This window comes from Oncorhynchus nerka, linkage group LG27 (assembly GCF_034236695.1).
Source record: "Oncorhynchus nerka isolate Pitt River linkage group LG27, Oner_Uvic_2.0, whole genome shotgun sequence".
Taxonomy (NCBI): Eukaryota; Metazoa; Chordata; class Actinopteri; order Salmoniformes; family Salmonidae; genus Oncorhynchus; species Oncorhynchus nerka.
The window spans coordinates 106,913,500-106,927,830 of NC_088422.1; the positions used below are offsets into that span (position 1 = coordinate 106,913,500).

The 14,331-nt window shown below is 43.2% G+C and overlaps 1 protein-coding gene across 1 annotated transcript in view; it reads left to right on the forward strand.

The window, feature by feature from the left end:
* Nucleotides 1-3,430: 3,430 nt before the first annotated feature.
* The window catches only part of LOC135565166 (protein SON-like), a 157,086-nt gene continuing 146,185 nt past the window's right edge, over nucleotides 3,431-14,331 (forward strand). The window contains exons 1-2 of the mRNA XM_065011229.1: nucleotides 3,431-3,564; nucleotides 8,507-8,543. Coding sequence (XP_064867301.1) covers nucleotides 8,511-8,543 — 33 coding nt within the window. The 5' untranslated portion in view covers nucleotides 3,431-3,564; nucleotides 8,507-8,510. The remainder of the gene's footprint in view (nucleotides 3,565-8,506; nucleotides 8,544-14,331) is intronic.

The window sequence follows — 14,331 nt, forward strand, 5'->3', positions numbered from 1 at the left end:
GTTTACTTCAAAGAGTTTGCATTGACTTCTCTCCCCATAGGAATACATTGCCTGCACCTCTAAATTCAACCTGAAGCCTATATGGGTTATGAATGCCGTATGAACCTGTCTTTGGTAACAGTCCATCAGGCCAGTATGAGGTCTACCTGTGTTGATTCTAAGCTTCCTGGACCAACCGGAAGTGGTTAAAATCACCCTAAAAGTGTATATCCATACCCTGCCTGCAGTTTGATAGACATAGTGCATTCAACCCTGTGTAAATCAGTCAATTCTTAACGTAAAGACTTAAAACTCAGGATTCTGTAAAAGCATACCCCAGTGAGGATATGTGTTGACTTATAGCTTCCTGTGTCAACCGGAAGTGCCATAATTGGTGTCTCTGGTGCTGTTTCGAGGGGTTAAAAAAGTCAGATCTGTCCAAAACTTCATATGTGTGATTAGGCAACCCCCATGAACTGTAAATCAGTCATTTTTCCCATAAAATTTCAAAGGAAAACTAAATCACACACACACACAGCTTGGAAGTAGGGACCCATTGGGGTGTGTAGAGACATACACTGCCTGCATAAGTTAACCTTGTTGGAACTTTTAAAGAACCGTCAGACCTAGAGTTCCGAAACTTTAGAATCCTGTTCTAGACCTCAGGTCGATAGTGCGTGGTGAGTTACGTGGCTCTAGACGGTTCTCGGACCGAGAAACAGCTTCGTACATTTGCAATGACTTCAATTCATTTTGACCATTACGAAAATGGCGACATTTAGAAATGTCCCAGAGTCGTAAGACTAGGTGCATTGCGACCGCCTCGGCCCATAGAGACGGAACCCAACGTTTCTGTCCGATAGCTCATTCAAGGACCCCGTAGCAAGTCATGGAAAAAAGTGGATTTTCAGCACCAATTAGGGTTTTGCTCGGACACCGAATGACCGATCGAGCTGAAACTTGGGATTCGGGATCGCCTCAGCTAGGCCTACACATAACATAAGAAATGGACCCGCAGCTAGAATGTAACTACATGTTTTATGTTTTTTATGGTTTGAACCGAAGGCATTGTGAATTTTGGGCCAGCTCTGAAGTATGTGATAGTTGGCTACTAAACGAGTTGGAAAAAGTGGGTTTGGTGTCAGTTTGTATCAGTTTGGTGTCAGAATGATATCTAATTGACTGATGGACGGTGACTTGCTGGTGACTCTTGTCCAGTTGCAATATGTTTAAACAGTGAGGTACCATCACCAAAGTGACATTCTGAAATCAACCCTAACGAGCCATTGAGATGAACCAGAATCACTGCCCAGCCATCCCGAGTTCATCGGGCCAGTCAATTTCACATTCCTGCAGGATTTTTATAGCATGACAAATTCGTGATGGTACCTGCCCATTGAACCATATTGCAAATGCACAGTGACTTTGCAAAAGTGAGAAAACATAAACAAATGGACATGATGGAATCAACACAACGAGTGATGGAAAGGTACAACTATCACTGCTCGGCCATCCTGTGTTCATCAGGCCAGTCGATTTTGCATTTTTGAGCATGTCAAATTTCATATGGTAAATGCCCATTGAACCATATTGCAAATGCACGTGCACTTGCAATATGATTCAACAGTGAAAAAACATCACAAAATGGACATGATGAAGTCAACACAACGAGCGTTGGAAAGGAGCACTATCACTGCCAGGCCATCCTGTGTTCATCAGGCCAGTCAATTTTGCATTTCTGCAGGATTTTTTGAGCATGTCAAATTTCATATGGTAAATGCCCATTGAACCATATTGCAAATGCACGTGCACTTGCAATATGATTGTATAGTGAAAAAACATCACCAAATGGACATGATGAAATCAACACAACGAGTGATGGAAAGGAACAACTATCACTGCCCGGCCATCCTGTGTTCCCATAGCGGACATTAATATCAGAATGATCGGTAAATGCATTTACAACCATATTTTTATTTTTGGGTTACCAGGTGCCTATTTTCAATCACCAGTTGCACAACAATGCGTATCCATCAGAATATTTTAAACAGTCCATAAAGCACTCAGGACGGCCCCCATAGATAGAGGGCCGTAGTAGGGTACTCCCATAGCGGGCATGAACAATAGGAGTCCCGGTAAATGCATTTACAACCATATTTTTTATTTTTGGGTTACCAGTTGCACAACAATGCACGTGCATTTGCAATATGATTCTATAGTGAAAAAACATCACCAAATGGACATGATGAAATCAACACAACGAGTGATGGAAAGGTACAACTATCACTGCTCGGCCATCCTGTGTTCATCAGGCCAGTCAATTTTGCATTTCTGCAGGATTTTTGAGCATGTCAAATTTCTTATGGCATTTGGCCCCAAAAAAAGTGACTTTTGACTTTGACTTTTGTCTTCCTATGAAATCATATTGTAAATGGACAAATCATATTCCTTATGCACAAGTAAAAAAAATAAAAATTATTATGATAATAAAATACAACTAAAGTATGTTGATACAGTTCTTATATGTGTGTAATTGACACAAAATTTGAAAGAATTTCGAAAAACGGTCCAGAAAGCACTTTTTTAAGTGTGTGAAGTTTTTTACAAAATTTTGACATTTTTGACTTTTGACTTCCTATGAAATCATATTGTAAATGGACAAAACATATTACTTATGCGCATGTAAAAAAAAAAAAAAATATGATAATATAATTGGACAAAAGTATATTCATACAGTTCTTACACATGTGTAATTGACAAAAAAAATCGAAAAAATTTCGAAAAACGGTCCAGAAAGCACTTTTTTAAAGGGTGATAAGTTTTTGACAAAAAAATCATTTTTTCAAAATGTTGCTTTTGGACGTTGACTTGGGTTACATATCCAATATGAAAAACCACGGTGGAGCGGATTCGCCACCTGTTGGATTTTTAAAGTGTTACAACTGGCAATAGCCATATGGCATTTGCAATACACTTTGCATGAATCAACGCCGAATTGGGTGGTATTGGACAATGTGTATATGGTTTGTCCGATGCCAATGACCTCCCATTCATTTTTTGTCCAATACAGGGGGGTATTCCCCACCTCTTTAAGGAATACCTAGGATAGGATAAAGTAATCCCTCTCACCCCCCCTCCCCCTGAAAAGATTTAGATGCACTACTGTTCCACTGGATATAAGGTGAATGCAGTAAGGACTTAAATGTAAATGTTAAATGTAAATGTATTCCCTTACATGTTGTTACATAGACAGTGACGGAGGATAGGTGGAGCAGCTCTGTAGCAGTTCCCTGTATGAACAGAGACACTTGACCTGTAGTTTGCTCATCTCCTCTGCTCCTCCCTCCACCTGTGACATCACAGGTTTAATCCGCCTTTATCCCCCCCCCCACCGTCTCCGCCCGCTAGCAGCACAAAGATATATTTATCTGGCAGTAATGAGCCATGAGCCCTGGGAGAGAGTCCTGACTAACAGGTGGTCTAACACTAGGAAATACACATCACCCTCATTATCAACACACCTGCTGCGTCTAATGTGGGTCCAGTAAAGGATATCTGTTCATCGTTCTCTGGAATAGCTTGGGGGTAAGCTTTCTCTATTGATTCATCCAAACTCATTTTATAACATTGCTATGGGCACAGCCAATCGATTACACTTCTGCTTTACATTTAAAAAAATGTTACAGGCTCTTATCCAGATTGTTTTGTTAATATGAAAGCTGGTTTTTCCTGTTCCTGTTAACCAGCTGTGTGTCCACCCTTCACTGTCCCTGTTAACCAGCTGTGTGTCCACCCTTCACTGTTCCTGTGTCCACCCTTCACTGTTCCTGTGTCCACCCTTCACTGTCCCTGTTAACCAGCTGTGTGTCCACCCTTCACTGTTCCTGTGTCCACCCTTCACTGTTCCTGTGTCCACCCTTCACTGTTCCTGTGTCCACCCTTCACTGTCCCTGTTAACCAGCTGTGTGTCCACCCTTCACTGTCCCTGTTAACCAGCTGTGTGTCCACCCTTCACTGTCCCTGTTAACCAGCTGTGTGTCCACCCTTCACTGTCCCTGTTAACCAGCTGTGTGTCCACCCTTCACTGTCCCTGTTAACCAGCTGTGTGTCCACCCTTCACTGTTCCTGTGTCCACCCTTCACTGTTCCTGTGTCCACCCTTCACTGTTCCTGTGTCCACCCTTCACTGTTCCTGTTTCCACCCTTCACTGTTCCTGTGTCCACCCTTCACTGTTCCTGTGTCCACCCTTCACTGTCACTGTGTCCACCCTTCACTGTCCCTGTGTCCACCCTTCACTGTTCCTGTGTCCACCTTTCACTGTCCCTGTGTCCACCCTTCACTGTTCCTGTGTCCACCCTTCACTGTTCCTGTGTCCACCCTTCACTGTCCCTGTGTCCACCCTTCACTGTTCCTGTGTCCACCCTTCACTGTCCCTGTGTCCACCCTTCACTGTTCCTGTGTCCACCCTTCACTGTTCCTGTGTCCACCCTTCACTGTTCCTGTGTCCACCCTTCACTGTTCCTGTGTCCACCCTTCACTGTTCCTGTGTCCACCCTTCACTGTCCCTGTGTCCACCCTTCACTGTTCCTGTGTCCACCCTTCACTGTTCCTGTGTCCACCCTTCACTGTTCCTGTGTCCACCCTTCACTGTTCCTGTGTCCACCATTCACTGTTCCTGTGTCCACCCTTCACTGTCCCTGTGTCTACCCTTCACTGTTCCTGTGTCCACCCTTCACTGTCCCTGTGTCCACCCTTCACTGTCCCTGTGTCTACCCTTCACTGTACTACTTTCCCCCTTGAGGACAATAAAGAGATCATGTCATATCATATGATTAGTCCTCATGAGCCTGTCATAACTCATATGTACTGTATCTCATCCTATTTACTTTAATTAATCATTTGTGGTCAGTCTTGTTTGTTACAGAGCGCTGACCTCATAAGTAATAACCTATGCTGTCTTGATGCTCTGTATCAGCTGGCCTCATAAGTAATAACCTATGCTGTCTTGATGGTCTGTATCAGCTGGCCTCATAAGTAATAACCTATGCTGTCTTGATGCTCTGTATCAGCTGGTCCCATAAGTAATAACCTATGCTGTCTTGATGCTCTGTATCAGCTGGCCTCATAAGTAATAACCTATGCTGTCTTGCTGTCCTGATGTTCTGTATCAGCTGGCATCATAAGTAATAACCTATGCTGTCTTGAAGCTCTGTATCAGCTGGCCTCATAAGTAATAACCTATGCTGTCTTGATGCTCTGTATCAGCTGGCCTCATAAGTAATAACCTATGCTGTCTTGATGTCCTGATGCTCTGTATCAGCTGGCCTCATAAGTAATAACCTATGCTGTCTTGATGTCCTGATGCTCTGTATCAGCTGGCCTCATAAGTAATAACCTATGCTGTCCTGATGCTCTGTATCAGCTGGCCTCATAAGTAATAACCTATGCTGTCTTGATGTCCTGATGCTCTGTATCAGCTGGCCTCATAAGTAATAACCTATGCTGTCTTGATGCTCTGTATCAGCTGGCTTCATAAGTAATAACCTATGCTGTCTTGATGCTCTGTATCAGCTGGCCTCATAAGTAATAACCTATGCTGTCTTGATGCTCTGTATCAGCTGATCTCATAAGTAATAACCTATGCTGTCTTGATGCTCTGTATCAGCTGGCCTCATAAGTAATAACCTATGCTGTCTTGATGTCCTGATGCTCTGTATCAGCTGGCCTCATAAGTAATAACCTATGCTGTCCTGATGCTCTGTATCAGCTGGCCTCATAAGTAATAACCTAGGCTGTCTTGATGTCCTGATGCTCTGTATCAGCTGGCCTCATAAGTAATAACCTATGCTGTCTTGATATCTTGATGCTCTGTATCAGCTGGCATCATAAGTAATAACCTATGCTGTCTTGTTGCCCTGATGTTCTGTATCAGCTGGCATCATAAGTAATAACCTATGCTGGCTTGATGTCCTGATGCTCTGTATCAGCTGGCCTCATAAGTAATAACCTATGCTGTCCTGATGCTCTGTATCAGCTGGCCTCATAAGTAATAACCTATGCTGTCTTGTTGCCCTGATGTTCTGTATCAGCTGGCATCATAAGTAATAACCTATGCTGTCTTGATGCTCTGTATCAGCTGGCTTCATAAGTAATAACCTATGCTGTCTTGATGCTCTGTATCAGCTGGCCTCATAAGTAATAACCTATGCTGTCCTGATGCTCTGTATCAGCTGGCCTCATAAGAAATAACCTATGCTGTCTTGATGTCCTGATGCTCTGTATCAGCTGGCCTCATAAGTAATAACCTATGCTGTCTTGTTGCCCTGATGATCTGTATCAGCTGGCCTCATAAGTAATAACCTAGGCTGTCTTGATGTCCTGATGCTCTGTATCAGCTGGCCTCATAAGTAATAACCTATGCTGTCTTGATGTCTTGATGCTCTGTATCAGCTGGCATCATAAGTAATAACCTATGCTGTCTTGTTGCCCTGATGTTCTGTATCAGCTGGCATCATAAGTAATAACCTATGCTGTCTTCATGTCCTGATGCTCTTTATCAGCTGGCCTCATAAGTAATAACCTATGCTGTCCTGATGCTCTGTATCAGCTGGCCTCATAAGTAATAACCTATGCTGTCTTGATGCTCTGTATCAGCTGGCCTCATAAGTAATAACCTATGCTGTCTTGATGTCTTGATGCTCTGTATCAGCTGGCCTCATAAGTAATAACCTATGCTGTCTTGATGTCCTGATGCTCTGTATTAGTTGACGTCATAAGCAGTCCGTGTTTTTATAAAATCTCTCCTGAACAGACACACAGAACATAGGATGGTATCGTCTGACAACAGACACACAGAACACTAACATGTGATACCAGGTAGACAGGTGATACCTGGGTTCCTTAAGGTAGAATGATCCCAACTTTAACAGGGGTGTAAGGCTCTGGTCATGTGATACCAGGTAGACAGGTGATACCTGGGCTCTGGTCATGTGATACCAGGTAGACAGGTGATACCTGGGCTCTGGTCATGTGATACCAGGTAGACAGGTGATACCTGGGCTCTGGTCATGTGATACCAGGTAGACAGGTGATACCTGGGCTCTGGTCATGTGATACCAGGTAGACAGGTGATACCTGGGCTCTGGTCATGTGATACCAGGTAGACAGGTGATACCTGGGCTCTGGTCATGTGATACCAGGTAGACAGGTGATACCTGGGCTCTGGTCATGTGATACCAGGTAGACAGGTGATACCTGGGCTCTGGTCATGTGATACCAGGTAGACAGGTGATACCTGGGCTCTGGTCATGTGATACCAGGTAGACAGGTGATACCTGGGCTCTGGTCATGTGATACCAGGTAGACAGGTGATACCTGGGCTCTGGTCATGTGATACCAGGTAGACAGGTGATACCTGGGCTCTGGTCATGTGATACCAGGTAGACAGGTGATACCTGGGCTCTGGTCATGTGATACCAGGTAGACAGGTGATACCTGGGCTCTGGTCATGTGATACCAGGTAGACAGGTGATACCTGGGCTCTGGTCATGTGATACCAGGTAGACAGGTGATACCTGGGCTCTGGTCATGTGATACCAGGTAGACAGGTGATACCTGGGCTCTGGTCATGTGATACCAGGTAGACAGGTGATACCTGGGCTCTGGTCATGTGATACCAGGTAGACAGGTGATACCTGGGCTCTGGTCATGTGATACCAGGTAGTCAGGTGATACTTGGGCTCTGGTCATGTGATACCAGGTAGACAGGTGATACCTGGGCTCTGGTCATGTGATACCAGGTAGACAGGTGATACCTGGGCTCTGGTCATGTGATACCAGGTAGACAGGTGATACCTGGGCTCTGGTCATGTGATACCAGGTAGACAGGTGATACCTGGGCTCTGGTCATGTGATACCAGGTAGACAGGTGATACCTGGGCTCTGGTCATGTGATACCAGGTAGACAGATGATACCTAGGCTCTGGTCATGTGATACCAGGTAGATAGGTGATACCTGGGCTCTGGTCATGTGATACCAGGTAGACAGGTGATACCTAGGCTCTGGTCATGTGATACCAGGTAGACAGGTGATACCTGGGCTCTGGTCATGTGATACCAGGTAGACAGGTGATACCTGGGCTCTGGTCATGTGATACCAGGTAGACAGGTGATACCTGGGCTCTGGTCATGTGATACCAGGTAGACAGGTGATACCTGGACTCTGGTCATGTGATACCAGGTAGACAGGTGATACCTGGGCTCTGGTCATATGATACCAGGTAGACAGGTGATACCTGGGAACTGGTCATGTGATACCAGGTAGACAGGTGATACCTGGGCTCTGGTCATATGATACCAGGTAGACAGGTGATACCTGGGCTCTGGTCATGTGATACCAGGTAGACAGGTGATACATGGGCTCTGGTCATGTGATACCAGGTAGACAGGTGATACCTGGGGTCCTTAAGGTAGGATGAATCCAACTGTTTTCTGTATGATCTACTGATTCTACTTTCATTCTTTCCAGGGTCATGAAACTGAATCCACATCAAGCTCCGTTATATGTAAGTATTACGACTGGTGCTTGATGCCATGAAGTGTGTGAATAGGGTCTGGGGTGGCTGTAGTATATTAGTAGTATATTAGTAGTGTGTGAATAGGGTCTGGGGTCTGTGTATACCAGGTAGACAGGTGAATAGGGTCTGGGCTGGTCTGTGATATTAGTAGTGTGAATAGGGTCTGGGGTGGCTGGTATATTAGTAGTGTATTAGTAGTGTGATAATGGGCTCTGGTCATGTGATACCAGGTGTAGACAGGTGAATACCTGGGCTCTGGGGTCATGTATATAGTAGTATATAGTAGTGGTGAATAGGGTCTGGGGTGGCTGTGTATATTAGTAGTGTGGTGAATAGGGTCTGGGGTCTGGTCATGTAGATATTAGGTAGTGGTGAATAGGGTCTGGGGTGGCTGTAGTATATTAGTAGTATATTAGTAGTGTGAATAGGGTCTGGGCTCTGGTATATTAGTAGTATATTAGTAGTGTGTGAATAGGGTCTGGGGTGGCTGTAGTATATTAGTAGTATATTAGTAGTGTGTGAATAGGGTCTGGGGTCTGTAGTATATTAGTAGTATATTAGTAGTGTGAATAGGGTCTGGGCTGGCTGGTCAGTATATTAGTAGTGTATTAGTGTGTGGAATAGGGTCTGGGGTGGCTGTGTATATTAGTAGTATATTAGTAGTGGTGAATAGGGTCTGGGGTGGCTGTAGTATATTAGTAGTATATTAGTAGTGTGAATAGGGTCTGGGGTGGCTGTAGTATATTAGTAGTATATTAGTAGTGTGTGAATAGGGTCTGGGGTGGCTGGTATATTAGTAGTATATTAGACAGTGTGATAATAGGGTCTGGGGTGGCTGTAGTATATTAGGTAGTAGTGTATTAGTAGTGTGTGAATAGGGTCTGGGGTGGCTGTAGTATATTAGTAGTGTGTGAATAGGGTCTGGGGTGGCTGTAGTATATTAGTAGTATATTAGTAGTGTGTGAATAGGGTCTGGGCTCTGGTATATTAGTAGTATATTAGTAGTGTGTGAATAGGGTCTGGGGTGGCTGTAGTATAGGTAGTATATTAGTAGTGTGTGAATAGGGTCTGGGGTGGCTGTAGTATATTAGTAGACAGTGATAGGGTCTGGTCAGTGATACCAGTAGTGGTGAATAGGGTCTGGGGTGGCTGTAGTATATTAGTAGTATAGACAGGTGAATAGGGTCTGGGGTGGCTGTAGTATATTAGTAGTATATTAGTAGTGTGAATAGGGTCTGGGGTGGCTGTCATGTATATTAGTAGTATATTAGTAGTGTGTGAATAGGGTCTGGCTGTAGTATACCAGGTAGTAGTGTGAATAGGGTCTGGGGTGGCTGTAGTATATTAGTAGTATATTAGTAGTGTGAATAGGGTCTGGGGTGGCTGTAGTATATTAGTAGTATATTAGTAGTGAATAGGGTCTGGGGTGGCTGGTATATTAGTAGTAGTATTAGTAGTGTGTGAATAGGGTCTGGGGTGGCTGTAGTATATTAGTAGTGTATTAGTAGTGTGTGAATAGGGTCTGGGGTGGCTGGTAGTATATTAGTAGTATATTAGTAGTGTGAATAGGGTCTGGGGTGGCTGTAGTATATTAGTAGTATATTAGTAGTGAATAGGGTCTGGGGTGGCTGTAGTATATTAGTAGTATATTAGTAGTGTGTGAATAGGGTCTGGGGTGGCTGTAGTATATTAGTAGTGTATTAGTAGTGTGAATAGGGTCTGGGGTGGCTGTAGTATATCTAGTAGTATATTAGTAGTGAATAGGGTCTGGGGTGGCTGTAGTATATTAGTAGTATATTAGTAGTGTGTGAATAGGGTCTGGGGTGGCTGTAGTATATTAGTAGTATATTAGTAGTGTGTGAATAGGGTCTGGGGTGGCTGTAGTATATTAGTAGTATATTAGTAGTGTGAATAGGGTCTGGGGTGGCTGTAGTATATTATAGTAGTGTATTAGTAGTGTGTGAATAGGGTCTGGGGTGGCTGTAGTATATTAGTAGTAGTGAATAGGGTCTGGGGTGGCTGTAGTATATTAGTAGTATATTAGTAGTGTGTGAATAGGGTCTGGGGTGGCTGTAGTATATTAGTAGTATATTAGTAGTGTGTGAATAGGGTCTGGGGTGGCTGTAGTATATTAGTAGTATTAGTAGTGTGTGAATAGGGTCTGGGGTGGCTGTAGTATATTAGTAGTATATTAGTAGTGTGTGAATAGGGTCTGGGGTGGCTGTAGTATATTAGTAGTATATTAGTAGTGTGAATAGGGTCTGGGGTGGCTGTAGTATATTAGTAGTATATTAGTAGTGTGAATAGGGTCTGGGGTGGCTGTAGTATATTAGTAGTATATTAGTAGTGTGTGAATAGGGTCTGGGGTGGCTGTAGTATATTAGTAGTGTGTGAATAGGGTCTGGGGTGGCTGTAGTATATTAGTAGTATATTAGTAGTGTGTGAATAGGGTCTGGGGTGGCTGTAGTATATTAGTAGTATATTAGTAGTGTGTGAATAGGGTCTGGGGTGGCTGTAGTATATTAGTAGTATATTAGTAGTGTGTGAATAGGGTCTGGGGTGGCTGTAGTATATTAGTAGTGTATTAGTAGTGTGTGAATAGGGTCTGGGGTGGCTGTAGTATATTAGTAGTATATTAGTAGTGTGTGAATAGGGTCTGGGGTGGCTGTAGTATATTAGTAGTATATTAGTAGTGTGTGAATAGGGTCTGGGGTGGCTGTAGTATATTAGTAGTATTAGTAGTGTGAATAGGGTCTGGGGTGGCTGTAGTATATTAGTAGTATATTAGTAGTGTGTGAATAGGGTCTGGGGTGGCTGTAGTATATTAGTAGTATATTAGTAGTGTGAATAGGGTCTGGGGTGGCTGTAGTATATTAGTAGTATATTAGTAGTGTGAATAGGGTCTGGGGTGGCTGTAGTAATAGGGTTAGTAGTAGTAGTATTTAGTAGTGTGTGAATAGGGTCTGGGGTGGCTGTAGTATATTAGTAGTGTATTAGTAGTGTGTGAATAGGGTCTGGGGTGGCTGTAGTATATTAGTAGTATATTAGTAGTGTGAATAGGGTCTGGGGTGGCTGTAGTATATTAGTAGTATATTAGTAGTGTGTGAATAGGGTCTGGGGTGGCTGTAGTATATTAGTAGTGTGAATAGGGTCTGGGGTGGCTGTAGTATATTAGTAGTATATTAGTAGTGTGTGAATAGGGTCTGGGGTGGCTGTAGTATATTAGTAGTATATTAGTAGTGTGTGAATAGGGTCTGGGGTGGCTGTAGTATATTAGTAGTATATTAGTAGTGTGTGAATAGGGTCTGGGGTGGCTGTAGTATATTAGTAGTGTGAATAGGGTCTGGGGTGGCTGTAGTATATTAGTAGTATATTAGTAGTGTGTGAATAGGGTCTGGGGTGGCTGTAGTATATTAGTAGTATATTAGTAGTGTGTGAATAGGGTCTGGGGTGGCTGTAGTATATTAGTAGTATATTAGTAGTGTGTGAATAGGGTCTGGGGTGGCTGTAGTATATTAGTAGTATATTAGTAGTGTGTGAATAGGGTCTGGGGTGGCTGTAGTATATTAGTAGTATATTAGTAGTGTGTGAATAGGGTCTGGGGTGGCTGTAGTATATTAGTAGTGTGTGAATAGGGTCTGGGGTGGCTGTAGTATATTAGTAGTATATTAGTAGTGTGTGAATAGGGTCTGGGGTGGCTGTAGTATATTAGTAGTATATTAGTAGTGTGTGAATAGGGTCTGGGGTGGCTGTAGTATATTAGTAGTGTGTGAATAGGGTCTGGGGTGGCTGTAGTATATTAGTAGTGTATTAGTAGTGTGTGAATAGGGTCTGGGGTGGCTGTAGTATATTAGTAGTATATTAGTAGTGTGTGAATAGGGTCTGGGGTGGCTGTAGTATATTAGTAGTGTATTAGTAGTGTGTGAATAGGGTCTGGGGTGGCTGTAGTATATTAGTAGTATATTAGTAGTGTGTGAATAGGGTCTCGGGTGGCTGTAGTATATTAGTAGTGTATTAGTAGTGTGTGAATAGGGTCTGGGGTGGCTGTAGTATATTAGTAGTGTGTGAATAGGGTCTGGGGTGGCTGTAGTATATTAGTAGTATATTAGTAGTGTGTGAATAGGGTCTGGGGTGGCTGTAGTGTATTAGTAGTGTATTAGTAGTGTGTGAATAGGGTCTGGGGTGGCTGTAGTGTATTAGTAGTGTGTGAATAGGGTCTGGGGTGGCTGTAGTATATTAGTAGTATATTAGTAGTGTGAATAGGGTCTGGGGTGGCTGTAGTATATTAGTAGTGTATTAGTAGTGTGTGAATAGGGTCTGGGGTGGCTGTAGTATATTAGTAGTATATTAGTAGTGTGTGAATAGGGTCTGGGGTGGCTGTAGTATATTAGTAGTGTATTAGTAGTGTGTGAATAGGGTCTGGGGTGGCTGTAGTATATTAGTAGTATATTAGTAGTGTGTGAATAGGGTCTGGGGTGGCTGTAGTATATTAGTAGTATATTAGTAGTGTGTGAATAGGGTCTGGGGTGGCTGTAGTATATTAGTAGTGTGTGAATAGGGTCTGGGGTGGCTGTAGTGTATTAGTAGTATATTAGTAGTGTGTGAATAGGGTCTGGGGTGGCTGTAGTATATTAGTAGTATATTAGTAGTGTGTGAATAGGGTCTGGGGTGGCTGTAGTATATTAGTAGTGTGTGAATAGGGTCTGGGGTGGCTGTAGTATATTAGTAGTGTGTGAATAGGGTCTGGGGTGGCTGTAGTATATTAGTAGTGTATTAGTAGTGTGTGAATAGGGTCTGGGGTGGCTGTAGTGTATTAGTAGTATATTAGTAGTGTGTGAATAGGGTCTGGGGTGGCTGTAGTGTATTAGTAGTATATTAGTAGTGTGAATAGGGTCTGGGGTGGCTGTAGTATATTAGTAGTGTGTGAATAGGGTCTGGGGTGGCTGTAGTATATTAGTAGTGTATTAGTAGTGTGTGAATAGGGTCTGGGGTGGCTGTAGTATATTAGTAGTGTATTAGTAGTGTGTGAATAGGGTCTGGGGTGGCTGTAGTATATTAGTAGTGTGTGAATAGGGTCTGGGGTGGCTGTAGTATATTAGTAGTGTATTAGTAGTGTGTGAATAGGGTCTGGGGTGGCTGTAGTGTATTAGTAGTGTGTGAATAGGGTCTGGGGTGGCTGTAGTATATTAGTAGTGTATTAGTAGTGTGTGAATAGGGTCTGGGGTGGCTGTAGTATATTAGTAGTGTATTAGTAGTGTGAATAGGGTCTGGGGTGGCTGTAGTATATTAGTAGTGTATTAGTAGTGTGTGAATAGGGTCTGGGGTGGCTGTAGTATATTAGTAGTGTGTGAATAGGGTCTGGGGTGGCTGTAGTATATTAGTAGTGTGTGAATAGGGTCTGGGGTGGCTGTAGTATATTAGTAGTATATTAGTAGTGTGTGAATAGGGTCTGGGGTGGCTGTAGTATATTAGTAGTGTGTGAATAGGGTCTGGGGTGGCTGTAGTATATTAGTAGTGTATTAGTAGTGTGTGAATAGGGTCTGGGGTGGCTGTAGTATATTAGTAGTGTATTAGTAGTGTGTGAATAGGGTCTGGGGTGGCTGTAGTATATTAGTAGTATATTAGTAGTGTGTGAATAGGGTCTGGGGTGGCTGTAGTATATTAGTAGTGTATTAGTAGTGTGTGAATAGGGTCTGGGGTGGCTGTAGTATATTAGTAGTGTATTAGTAGTGTGTGAATAGGGTCTGGGGTGGCTGTAGTATATTAGTAGTGTATT